This window comes from Ochotona princeps, chromosome 16 (assembly GCF_030435755.1).
Source record: "Ochotona princeps isolate mOchPri1 chromosome 16, mOchPri1.hap1, whole genome shotgun sequence".
Classification (NCBI taxonomy): domain Eukaryota; kingdom Metazoa; phylum Chordata; class Mammalia; order Lagomorpha; family Ochotonidae; genus Ochotona; species Ochotona princeps.
The window spans coordinates 57,119,303-57,131,102 of record NC_080847.1 but is presented as its reverse complement, the minus strand read 5'-3'; the positions used below and the strand labels follow the sequence as shown (position 1 = coordinate 57,131,102).

General features: G+C 55.8%; 1 protein-coding gene across 1 annotated transcript; it reads right to left on the bottom strand.

Annotated features, from left to right (window-relative positions):
• Positions 1 to 5,756: 5,756 nt before the first annotated feature.
• On the bottom strand, positions 5,757 to 9,545 carry LOC131482172 (zinc finger protein with KRAB and SCAN domains 8-like). The gene is made up of 3 exons (XM_058673968.1): positions 9,184 to 9,545; positions 6,928 to 7,048; positions 5,757 to 6,745 (listed from the first exon to the last, which is right to left on the bottom strand). Exons 1-3 carry the CDS (start codon positions 9,538 to 9,540, stop codon positions 5,757 to 5,759), a joined length of 1,467 nt encoding a protein of 488 aa, XP_058529951.1. The 5' UTR covers positions 9,541 to 9,545.
• Between the last annotated feature and the right edge of the window lie 2,255 nt (positions 9,546 to 11,800).

The following is an 11,800-nucleotide window of genomic DNA, read 5'->3' as shown; positions in this document are numbered from 1 at the left end:
TTTGGATCGGCTCAGCTCAAATCATTGCAGCTGCTTGGGGACGGAAGATCTTCCTCTCTGTCACTCCTCCTCTGTATATCTGACTTTCCAATTTAAAAAAAATCTTTAACAAAATTTTTTAATAAAGTAAAAATAGAGATATAAATAACTAAAAATAAATGATTTACTATTTTTTAAATGAAAAAGTAGATTTGCAGAGAGAAGGGAAGACAGTGAGAAAGATATTCTATCCACTTGTTTACTCCCCAGACTGCCACAACAACCAGCGTTGGGCTGCTCTGAGGTCTGAGGCCAGGAGCCAGTGGCTTCTTCCTGATCTCCCACAGGGTGCAGGGTCCCAAGGCTTTGGGCCGTCCTGCACTGCTTTCCCAGGCCACAGGCAGGGAGCTGGATGGGAAGCGGGGCAGCCAGGACACGAACAAGCACCCATGTGGGATCCTGGCACTTAGAAGTAGAGGATTAGTAAATTGAGCCATCATACTGGGCCCATAAATAGATCTTAAGGGGAAACAAAAAAAAGAGAAGACAAATGCTCTCAGAGCCACTGATGCTCCGTAACACGGGAAGTGTGCCAGGGGTCAGGAAGGAGGTTGGCAGAGAGGAGTGTTAGCGTGGCTGTCACTCTTGAGGGACAAGAGCAAGGGACACGTGACAGCAACGCTCCGGACACCTGGGCCCGCTGGCTGAGAGTCCCTGGGGCTGGAGCAGGAGGTCACGCTGCGGTCAAGCAAGAGATGGGTGTGGGAGGCCCCTGCTCACGGTCAGGTGAGGACAGAGGCACCCAGGGCCTGTGCCACTGCGGTCTCGGTGGCACTGAAGGGACACTGCAGACCGTGTCCTCCCTCAGGTCCCCAGGGCTACAGAGCGAACCCCACCAGCCCCAAATCAGTCATGTGGGTCCACCGGCACACCCACACAGCCCTCCCCGCCCACCATCCCGTCCCTCCAAGGCTGACCCCAGCACCCAGCACTTCCCCCTGCGCTCGCCTCGTCCGTCTGCACATTCCCAGAAATTAGCTGCCTTCCCCTCCTGGGGGTCCTCCAGCGGGAGCCGCCAGACCACCCACTTCTCTCAGGCCCATTGCAACACCCTTTAAGCTTCTCTTCACCCCCACCTACTGTGCTGGGGTCCGTGCAGTGGGTGTGGATGACACGCAGCTGTGAACAAAACAGCTCCCCTGTTGGCAGGGCCCGGGGAGCTCCCAGCTGTTTGGCAGGGCCCGGGGAGCTCCCAGCTGTTTGGCAGGGCCGGCAGATTTCTCTGAGCACCTTGATACTGTTTCACCCCGTTTGCATGGACACTCAAGCACCCCACTAAGAACTCTGTAATTGTTGAGGCATTGTTTGCCCCTGTGAGACGGCAACCATGTGAGCTTGAGAGTTAATGTCACTGATCATGTCTCGGTGAGTGGGCCTTTGACGGTTTACACACAGGAGCACAGTTAAGCCCAGGCCATTTCTGAACACCTTACTGTGTGCTAACCATGGCCTCAGAATCTGGCCCAGACATGTAGCACGCCTTCTGGGAAAGGGCTTGATACATATCCTAAATATTTTTTTAAGATTTATTTATTTGTATTTTTAAAAATTTTTATTGGAAAGTCAGATGTACAGAGAAGAGGAGAGACAGAGAGGAAGACCTTCCATCCAATGGTTCACTCCCCAAGTGACCACAATGGCTGCAGCTGAGCCAATCCGAAGCCTGGAGCCTCTTCCAGGTCTCCCATGGGTGCAGGGTCCCAAGGCTTTGGGCCATCCTCGACTGCTTTCCCAGGCCACAAGCAGGGAGCTGGATGGGAAGCAAGGCCACCAGGGTTAGAACCTGCCACCGTATGGGCTTCTGGCGTGTGCAAGGTGAGGACTTTAACCACTATGCTATCGCGCCAGGCCCAATATCCTAAATATTAAGGCCAGGGATGGAAGTGAGAGCTGAAACTGCTATGGCAATAAATATAGTTATTGTTATCTCAGAGGCTAGCCTGTCTTCGCAATGTTTTTTTTTTGGAGCATAGAAAATGTAACTATCTTAGCCACTTTTATAATTTTTAGCTAGAGGAATTAAGGATGTTTTATAAAGGAAATATGCTCTTAATTATTGTTTCATTGTTTATGGGGTTGTAGTGGGAGGGGGTTTAACATTTGAAACTTCTGTCTTGGATTTTTACGTTTTTCCCCTTGTAACCTATTTTCCCATTAAATAGTGGGTAAATCATAGAAATAGAAATGTGGTAAGAATGTACTACTGATTAGCAGCTAATCACATGTGCCTTGGCCTTGGAGTCCTGGCTGTCGCTCCATGGCTACTGCTGAAGAATAAATAATGGCTTGCTTTGAAGAATATGAATACAGTATTTTGCAGAATTATCTTTAGGGGCACCTGCTTAGCCTTGAAGTGCAGACGGAGTGACCAAATGTCTGTACATGCCCCCTTGGTCTTGAAGTAAAAACAGAGCAATTAGTTGCTTGTGCAGAAGCTTGTGAGGACAGCTTTTTCTTGGGCTGTTGTGAGAATGCACCAAGTGACAGTGTCCGTGTCTGTCTTTATCGCCGACTCCACGCACCCTTCCTGAGCTCCGTACCCGGCTGGAGCTGGCCTCCGGCGCTCTGCCCTGCCCATCCCTGTCACCATCACCTGGGATGCGTCCAGGGCGGCTTTCCCTCAGGTCACGGCTCCTGGCGAACCCACAGCTGCCTGCCCACTGGTGGCCAGGCCCATCACTTTTACCTTGTTTCTCATCAGCACGTAAGGTGGGAGCAGCCACCTCCAGGGTGGGGCAGGTGGATGTCTGATACGTACGCAGGACGTCATGGCCCGAGCAGGGCATGTGTCCTCCCCATCATCTCCAGTGTTTGTCATCTGATTGGTTTTCTAAGAGAAACTAGGATCCCTTCCACGCCCTCCCAACTCTTCTGCAGTTTATGCTGCATAGATCTGTATATTTACGATACAAAGCTTATATGTATAATGTATATATACATTCATACTGTGTATATATATATGTGTGTGTGTGTGTGTGCCTTTTCGTAAAGCTGATTGGAAAGGCAGAATCAGATCTTGCATTCATTGGTTCACCACGCAAATGATTACAACAGTCAGAGCTAGGCCAAACAGAAGCCTGGAGCCTGGAGCTGCTGCTGGGTCTCCCAGCACTTGGGCCATTCTCTACTGCGTTCCGAGATGCATTGCCGGGAGCTGGATGACAAGTAGAACAGCCAGGATTCAAACCAGCACCCATCTGGGATGCCATGGCCTTCAGTAGGGGGAGCAGGTGGGGGAGCCTAATAAATCCTTTTTTTAAGAAACCAATGAGGGCCCGGCGGCATGGCCTAGTGGCTGAAGTCCTCGCCTTGAACGCATTGGGACCCTGCACCCGCGTGGGAGACCCGGAAGAGCTCCTGGCTCCTGGTTTTGGATCAGCTCAGCTCTGGCCAGTGTGGCTACTTGGGGAGTGAACAAGTTAATGGAAGACATGTTTCTCTATCTCTTTCTCTCTGTAAATCTGCCTTTTCAATGAAAATAAGTAATCTTAAAAAAAAAATGGCCTAGAGCCCGGCACGGTAGCCTAGTGGCTAAAGTCCTCACCTTGCTTTCGCTGGGATCCCATATGGGCGCTGGTTCTAATCCCGGCAGCTCCACTTCCCATCCAGCTCCCTGCTTGTGGCCTGGGAAAGCAGTCGAGGACGGCCCAAGGCTTTGGGACCCTGCACCCACGTGGGAGACCCGGAAGAGGTTCCTGGCTCCCGGCTTTGGATCAGCGCAGAATCAGCCGTTGCGCTCACTTGGGGAGTGAATCATCGGACGGAAGATCTTCCTCTCTGTCTCTCCCCTCTGTATATCTGCCTTTGCAATAAAAACCAAATAGATCTTAAAAACAAAAAAGAAAATATTTTTTAAAAATGGCCTAGAGCAGCACCAGGACAGGATGGGGACTCATACTGCACGTGCCCCCAGCCCAGCACACCCAAGAAGACCTGGTGTAACAGGCACATGGCAGAGCACCCCCCCGAGTGGCAAGTCCTCAGCACAGCCAGTGAAATGGGGACTGCAAGGGTGACCCCGAGGAAGGGCCACACCCACGGAGGACTCACAGACCATGTGACACCACTGACTCGCACTCCTCAAAAGTGCCAAGGAGTCGGCAGCCAGGCAGCGGCCTCCTGGGCATGACGGAGGGCAGGCCTCATGCCAGGAGTGCCCTGCAGTGCCAGAACAAGCCAGTCACCACAGACCTTGGGCAAGTACCGTCCCTCAGTGCTCCCTCGAAAGCATCCGAAGGAAACCCCGGGCACGTCTTCCCTCGGAGGCACCTGCTGGCTCCCTTCCTGCAGCAGCCAGGCCTCACACGGCTAGCAGCCCAGAAGTAGGGCCAAGGCTGCTGCCTCCCATGGCGCAGAGGCAGGAGTGGGGCCTCCACCAGGCCCAGGGCTGTGACAGCCTTAAGAGCTGTGCCAAATGCCTCTTGGCGCAAGTCTACAGAAGGGGAACTAGAGTTGAAGAGATGAACTTGCTGCAGTGTGCTCGGAATGTCCTGGGACCGTGTCTCCACTTTAAGTTATAACAGGATGAGCTGCAAATGTATCAGAAAAGTGAAAAGGAAAACAAAGGGGTGCTCAGTGCAGTAGCCTAGCGGCTAAAGTCCTCGCCTTGCATGTGCCGGGATCCCACATGGGTGCCGGTTCTAATCCCGGCAGCTCCACTTCCCATCCAGCTCCCTGCTTGTGGCCTGGGAAAGCAGTCAAGGACCACCCAGAGCTTTGGGACCCTGCACGCGCATGGGAGACCTGGAAGAGGCTCCTGGCTCCTGGCTTCTGATTGGTGCAGCACTGGCCATTGTGGCTACTTGGGAATAGATCAATGCACAGAAGATCTTTCTGTCTCTCCTTCTCTCTGTATATCTGATTGTCCAATAAATTAAAAATAAAACCAGGTGGCACTACCATATGATGCCACAATTTAACCTCATTGGACAACAATTTCTTCTTAAAACTTTACTATGTTCCACAACACATTTTTGTAGGAATGGGGTCATCCTTCCCTCCGCAGTTAAAACAGCATCATTCACTTGAAATGGTTAAACAGATCAAGGCCGTAACAGTTCAGCCGAGCAAAAGCCCTGCTGCCATCTGCTGGACGTTTCCCATAATAGCTACACAAATTCTAAAATCTGTGTCTATTAGTTTTAAAAACAAACAAGGTGTGTACAGCACTGGCTTATGCCACACCGTCTGCCCACTCCCCACCCCCATGCAACCATCCCGCTGGTCCCCAAGCCCCAGGTCCGGCGCACCATGCCCGCCTCCACGCAAGGCTCCGTGGGACCCCTCAGCACAGGCATGGCCCCTCCATTCTGTCTTGCCACCCTGCCACACAGGTGGGGGATACAGCTGGTTCCTATCTGTGCGGTCACACAGACGGCCAGGGTCTTTGCCCTTCTGGAATCTTCCAGACGGGTCCCTGACTTCTCTGACAACCCGGGATTCTTTGGCGAGCCTCCCCTCAGATGCCATGGATATGGAAAGCACCGTGCGGCTGTCTCTGGGCTGGCGGGAGGGGCCTGGCTCCAGCAGGAAGCTCTGTGGAACAGGCAGAGCAGGCGGGGACTGAGGCAAAACCTTGTTGTTGTTTTAAAGGAATCTACTTCTGCTCAATTTTGCTATGAAGCGGCTAGGTGCAATGCCCAGTGCAACACTCAACCCAAGTGAGTCTCACCCAACTGGTACAGAGCACAGCAACACCTCTCAGGGCACCTGCTGCCCTACTTGGGAGCATGCCTGTCCACAGGGATCGGGATGGTAGGAGTGCCACGGGCCTTCTCATCCAGGAACCCGGGAAGCAGGTGACCTGCAGCTCCGGGAAGTGCCAACAGAGGCCAGGCGGGTGCCGGGTGCATGGCAGCCGGGGGCTCCTGGGGGGGAGCATGCCACACATCTCCCGCAGGTGCCAGGCCCTGACTGCCTGCCATCATACGGTGCAGCCACAGCTCCTGTTTGGGGGGCACGGTCCTCTTGTGGATCTTGAGGTGGCGCTTGAAGGTGCCCAGCTGCCGGAAGCACTGGCCACAGACGTCACAGCAGTAGGGCTTCGTGTTGGTGTGGATACGGCAGTGCACGTTGAGGTTGCCCTTGTGGCTGAAGGACTGGCCGCAGTACTTGCACTCGTACGGCCGCTCCTGCGTGTGGACGCGCCTGTGGGTGACCAGGCTGGCCTCGTGGGAGAACGCGTGGCCACAGTCGGCGCACACGAAGGGCTTCTCGCCCGTGTGGATGCGTTGGTGCACGCGGAGGTCGGAGTGCTGCATGAAGCCCTTGCTGCAGTCCTCGCACTGGAAGGGCCGCTCGCCGGTGTGTGACCTCTGGTGGGTGACCAGCTGGGATCTGTAGCAGAAACTCTTGCTGCAGTCCCCGCACTGGAAGCGCCGCTCGCCGGTGTGTGACCTCTGGTGGGTGACCAGCTGGGATCTGTAGCAGAAACTCTTGCTGCAGTCCCTGCACTGATAGAGACGCGGGGCCGGCTCCGTGGGGTGCGGGGGCGCCCCAGCCAGGCAGGCAGCTGCTGGGAACCTGCTTGCCTCTGCCTGTGGGTGTTCCCCCGACCCCTCTGGACGGACCCTCCTCTTCTTGACACGTCTCCGTCTGTGACTGCCACTGCGGGGTGAAGCTGCTGCCTCCAAAGCAGGGATGGGAGGTGGGTCGGCCCCCGAACCGCAGGCAACGACCCCTTCGCTGGCGTCCTCCCCAGAACCTGCTGCAAGAAGCAAACCCACGTGTGGCGTTTAGCACCAAGCTTGTAGCCACACGGTCCACCTGAGCCCACCACAGCCACAGGGTCGGCCTGAGCCGCTGACTGTGGGAACCTGCCAGCCACCCATGGCCGCCCCAAGACGGCCAACTCCCCAGCACCAGGCACCTGACCGCCCCCACACTCACCAGGAGCCCCCAGGGGCTGCAGCCTTTCACGGTCCCTCCTCTCCTCGTCCAGGTGTGGCCTGGGGCTTGGGTCCTCCGGGTCTCTCTTCACCGCAGTGCTGCTCGGTTGGGGTGCCTCTCCCTGACAGAGGCAACCGACAGTCACGACATGCCAGCCCCACTGGCACTACCAGGTGCTTCTGTGGCCATGCTCCAGGGGGCTTCTGGGGCACTGCCCGTCGCCCCCGAACCACACACCAGGCCCAAGGCTTCTGCCCTCTTAGTGCTTTAAGCACATGAACAGTCTTTATCTCACCCTCTGGTCAAGACGCCTGCCTCAGTAAGTGAGGCCCCCAAGAGGTGGCTTCCTAAGGGCTCTCTGCCCACTCCTGCTGGGGAGCAGTGGCCCAGTGGGATTCCAGAACCTGCCTGAGGTGTGCTGGGCGGTCAGCCCTGAGTTATCCTGCCAGATGAGCAGCGCTCAGAGCTCGCCCCTGGCGGGAAGCACAGGCTTCGTCAGCACTTCACCTGCACTCCCGAGACCCCACTAGCTGAGTGCTCTACCTGCCAGAGCACCCGCCGAGGCCACAGGTGAGCCCCCCCCAGGCCACAGGCGAGGCCCCCACCCCGCCGAGGCCACAGGCGAGGCCCCCCTCCCCGCGGAGGCCACAGGCGAGGCCCCCCCCCCCCCCGCGGAGGCCACAGGCGAGGCCCCCCCCGCCGAGGCCACAGGCGAGGCCCCCCTCCCCGCGGAGGCCACAGGCGAGGCCCCCCCCCCACCGAGGCCACAGATGAGGCCCCCAGCCTCATCTCCCACAGCGCAAGCCAACTGTCTCAATTAACTGCATGACTCCTGCGAAGGCCCACTTTGTTAGCTGCTTGACGTTCTGTAACCAACAGACCAATTAAGTCATTAGCCCCACACTCCTGCTTCCCATAAACCAATTCATTGAAGCCCCCTGACCCGTGCTCGCTGGGCGCTAGGGGCTACCTGCTTCACCAGCCACACGTGTGGCAGCTGGGCCTCCCTATTCACGGGCGAGTGAACCAAGCAAGGACTGGTAATACAGACAAAGCCGGGCAGATGTGTGGCTTTGTGATGCTGAAGACACCTGCATGCCTGGTCACTGGCTTTGCTCCCTCGTCCCACCTCCTGCCGTCAGCCTCTAGGATGGCTCCCTGTGACCCGGCTGGAGCTTGGCCAAGTCTAGCCCTGACCTCTGCAAACACTCGGAGAAGGGAGTGACCAGTGGAGGGGAGTGTCCATCTCTGCCTTGCAAATCAGCTCCAAAACACTACTCCCATTCTGCTTATGCACAACCTTTTCCTTTGTATTTCTCCAGCCTGTCCTATTTATGCAGGATCCGGGATGTATCTGGTCTTCCCTAGTGACAAGTGGGAACACAGGGGAGGCTGCAAGCTTTGGCAGGACGTGGGATTTCCACATCCACCAGGGCCTGAAGCCAATCTTCCCCAGGCACGTCCATGCTCCAGGAAACTGCAAAATGTAGCCTATAGAACCTCCTTTGCCATGCTGTGTTGAACAACATCTATTCTGTCCTGATCTTACAGGACGCCCAGCTGGCCAGCCCACCTCCGCCCATGCACACGGGGTCCCGCCTGTTCCTAGTCCTGCCTCTTGCCCCCACCTTTCGCGTTTCCTCCAGGCATTCGGGAACTTAAACCACCAGTTCAAAAAGCCAACTCCCATGTCTCATCACATCCTCCCTCACCGAGCACTTCTCCACCAGGAAAGATCTTGCCCTTAGGACAACTGGCAACATCTGGAGATGCATTTTGGCTGTTGCCGCTAGAAGATGCCCAGAGGCAGAGACCAGGGATGTCATTCCACAGCCCACAGTACTGCCTCGGGCCTGGCAAGAGTATCACACCCCCAAAGTCACTGGTCCCAAATGTGAAACAATCCTGAGCTAGTCTACAGCCTGCAAGCCGGCCTGCAGCTGCCACTCGGTGGCCCCTGGAGGACACGCAGGGATCGTCCCTTGGACTTCCTCTGCTTCCTTCGAAAGGACAGCATCCGTCCTCTCATCTTTCAGTGACACATCTTCAATCGCACCACGCAGCCCTGGCTCCATGCGTCAGTGAGCTGTGCAGTGAACAACTTCGAGGGGCTAGACTAGTGCTTCTCTCCCCAGGCGGGTGGACGGGTGGGCGCTGCCTGCACTTCCCAGGGGTCGGGGCCAGCTGCTGGCCTGCCCGCCCCGCCCTCTCTGTGCCTGCTCCCTGTCCAGCGGCTTGCACCAGGGTCCTACTCACGTAGCTCGTGGGCTTCCTCCAGCTGTTTCGCAGCAGCTCCTCCAGGTCCTGGCAGCTCGTCACACCGCTTTCCTTGACTAGGACCTGGACTTCTGGAGCCGTGCAGATGAGGAACTGCTCGAGCACCAGCAGGTCCATGATCTGCTCCTTGGTGTGCACCTCAGGCCGCAGCCACCGGCGGCACAGCTCGCCCAGCATCCTGAGGTCCCTGACGGGGTCAGCATCCTCCCAGCCGTTGAATGTTCTGAACCTCACGTGCCACTCCTCGGGGCTGCCATCTTGGAGCTCGGGCTGAGCGTCTTGCGCTGGCACAGGTGACGACAGCTCGGGGCCAGTGCTGCCCTCCTGAGACCACATCAGCTCTGAAGCCATCTTCTGGGAATTAACTGGGAGAAGGCTAGTCTAGAAGCTGCTGCCTTTCAGGTTGGCCTGGATGTCCTGAGTGATGGACTCACTGAAAGGCTGCGGAGGAAAAAAGGAAGCAGGCAGGTGGAGGAGACCTCCCGTCAACCCTCCCCTCCTAAATCCCGCCATGACAACCACTGGTGCAGATATGACGGGTGGAGCGGGCGGGGCCTGCCCCTTCTGACTGGCTAAGGCTTATGGGACGTCCTGAATATCCAATTGCAAAAAAAAAAATCCATTCCTCTGATGTTTCCACCAACAGAGACAAGGTAAACAATTAGCCACACTTATGCAGAAATACAGAGAAAAAGCAGATTCGTCACCTGAGAATTCACATGGCATTCTTCACATTGCAATCACTACCCCAAAAACCCCCCCACCCAGGGGCTCTGGGAAGAGACGTGGCATGGCCGTGGTCTCCCCGCCCCCATCCACAAGTTCAGTGGCACCAAGAGATGTCACAAACTGTTGCGGGACTATCCCGACTCCAGCAGGGAGGCCGCGGCCTCCTCTTCCCCGCACATGTGCCGTTCATGTGCCGCAGCAAGAGGCAAACCTCATGGACTCACTCTCCCTCGTCTCACTCCAGAAGAGACCAAAACTGAGTGCCCCTGGAACACTTCAGAAGCACGCTGTTACTAATGAGACACCATTGCACATCACACACTCCGTGACGCACCCCAGACGCGGAGGTCAGCTAAAAGGCAATAAAAAAAAAAAAAAAAAGCTGGTTTTCAGAGGCAAATGCTCCCTGCTAATGCATTTGGGAAGACAGCGCAACACAGCCAAGGACGTGTACGAGTCCTGGGTGGAGCTGAAGTCCCCACCTTGCACGCACCGGAATCCCACATGGGCGCTAGTTCTAATCCCGGCAGCTCCACTTCCCATCCAGCTCCCTGCTTGTGGCCTGGGAAAGCAGTCGAGGACGGCCCAAGGCTTTGGGACCCTGCACCCATGTGGGAGACCTGGAGGAGGTTCCTGGTTCCTGGCATCAGATCGGCGCAGCACCAGCCATTGTGGCTCACTTGGGGAGTGAACCATCAGACGGGAGATCTTCCTCTCTGTCTCTCCTCTTCTCTATATATCTGACTTTGTAATGAAAATAAATAAATCTTAACAAAAAATTAAAATTTCATTCCCTTTTGCCACAAACTTAAAGGTCCCTCCTGCTCTTCTTATCTGACAGATGAGTGAAGCAGCAGGTAGGTGTTAACAGCGGGCCACTCGGGCCACTCGGGCCACTCACACGGGCTGAGCGCTCCCTCCCGTCGGTGGCCCACGTGCCTTCGGGCAAGCTTACCTTGCTGCTCTGTTGGCCTCGTCTTGTGTCTGAGACGCAGCAACAAATGCCTCTTGGGCTGTACTAACATGTGCTTATATAGAGCAGCTGCAAGCCCCACCTCTTGCTATCCAATCACTCCATGATTGAGCTTCAGCCAGGTATTCCATTTTCCAGAATTCATGTTGATTGACTGCACCAACAAAACCCCACCTACTTACTGGGTCTGGCACAGTAGCCTGGTGGCTAAAGTCATTACCTTGCATACGCCAGAATTCCATGTGGGAACAGGTTTGTGTCTCAGCTGCTGCGCTTCCCTTCCAGGTCCCTGCCTACGGCCTGGGAAAGCAGGCCCAAAGGGTCGGAACCTGCATACACCGTGTGGAAGACCAGGAAGTAGCTCTCCTGGCTCCTGGCTTCGGATCAGCTCAGCTCTGGCTTTTGTGGCCACTTGGGAGTGAACTAGCAGATAGATGAATCCCTCCTTCTCTCTGTAAAATCTGCCTTTCCAAGAAAAAGGTACCATTAAACAAAGAAATCCCACCTACCAAGGAAAAATTGATTTGGAAATAGTATTGATTTTCTTGTAGGTCATTTTTACATTTATTTCACTTCCTTGAAGGTCAGAATGTCAGAGAGAGGAGAGACAGAGACATCCGTGTGCTCTTCCATCTGCCGCTTTGGTCCCCGCATGGCCACGACGGCGGGGGTGGGCCGGGGGGAAGTCGGGAGCAGGAGCTCCGTGAGGGCCCGGGGACCCAGGCACTCACACGCTCTGCTGCTTTCCTGGGTGCATGAGTGTGGAACTGGCTGAGAAGTGGGTCAGCTGGCCCACACTCCAACATGCGGTGCCACAGGCATCATGGCGCTGTGCCCAGTGCTGGCCACCCCCCGGGGCAGGGCGGCGTGATTACTTGTGACACTCCCGAAGTG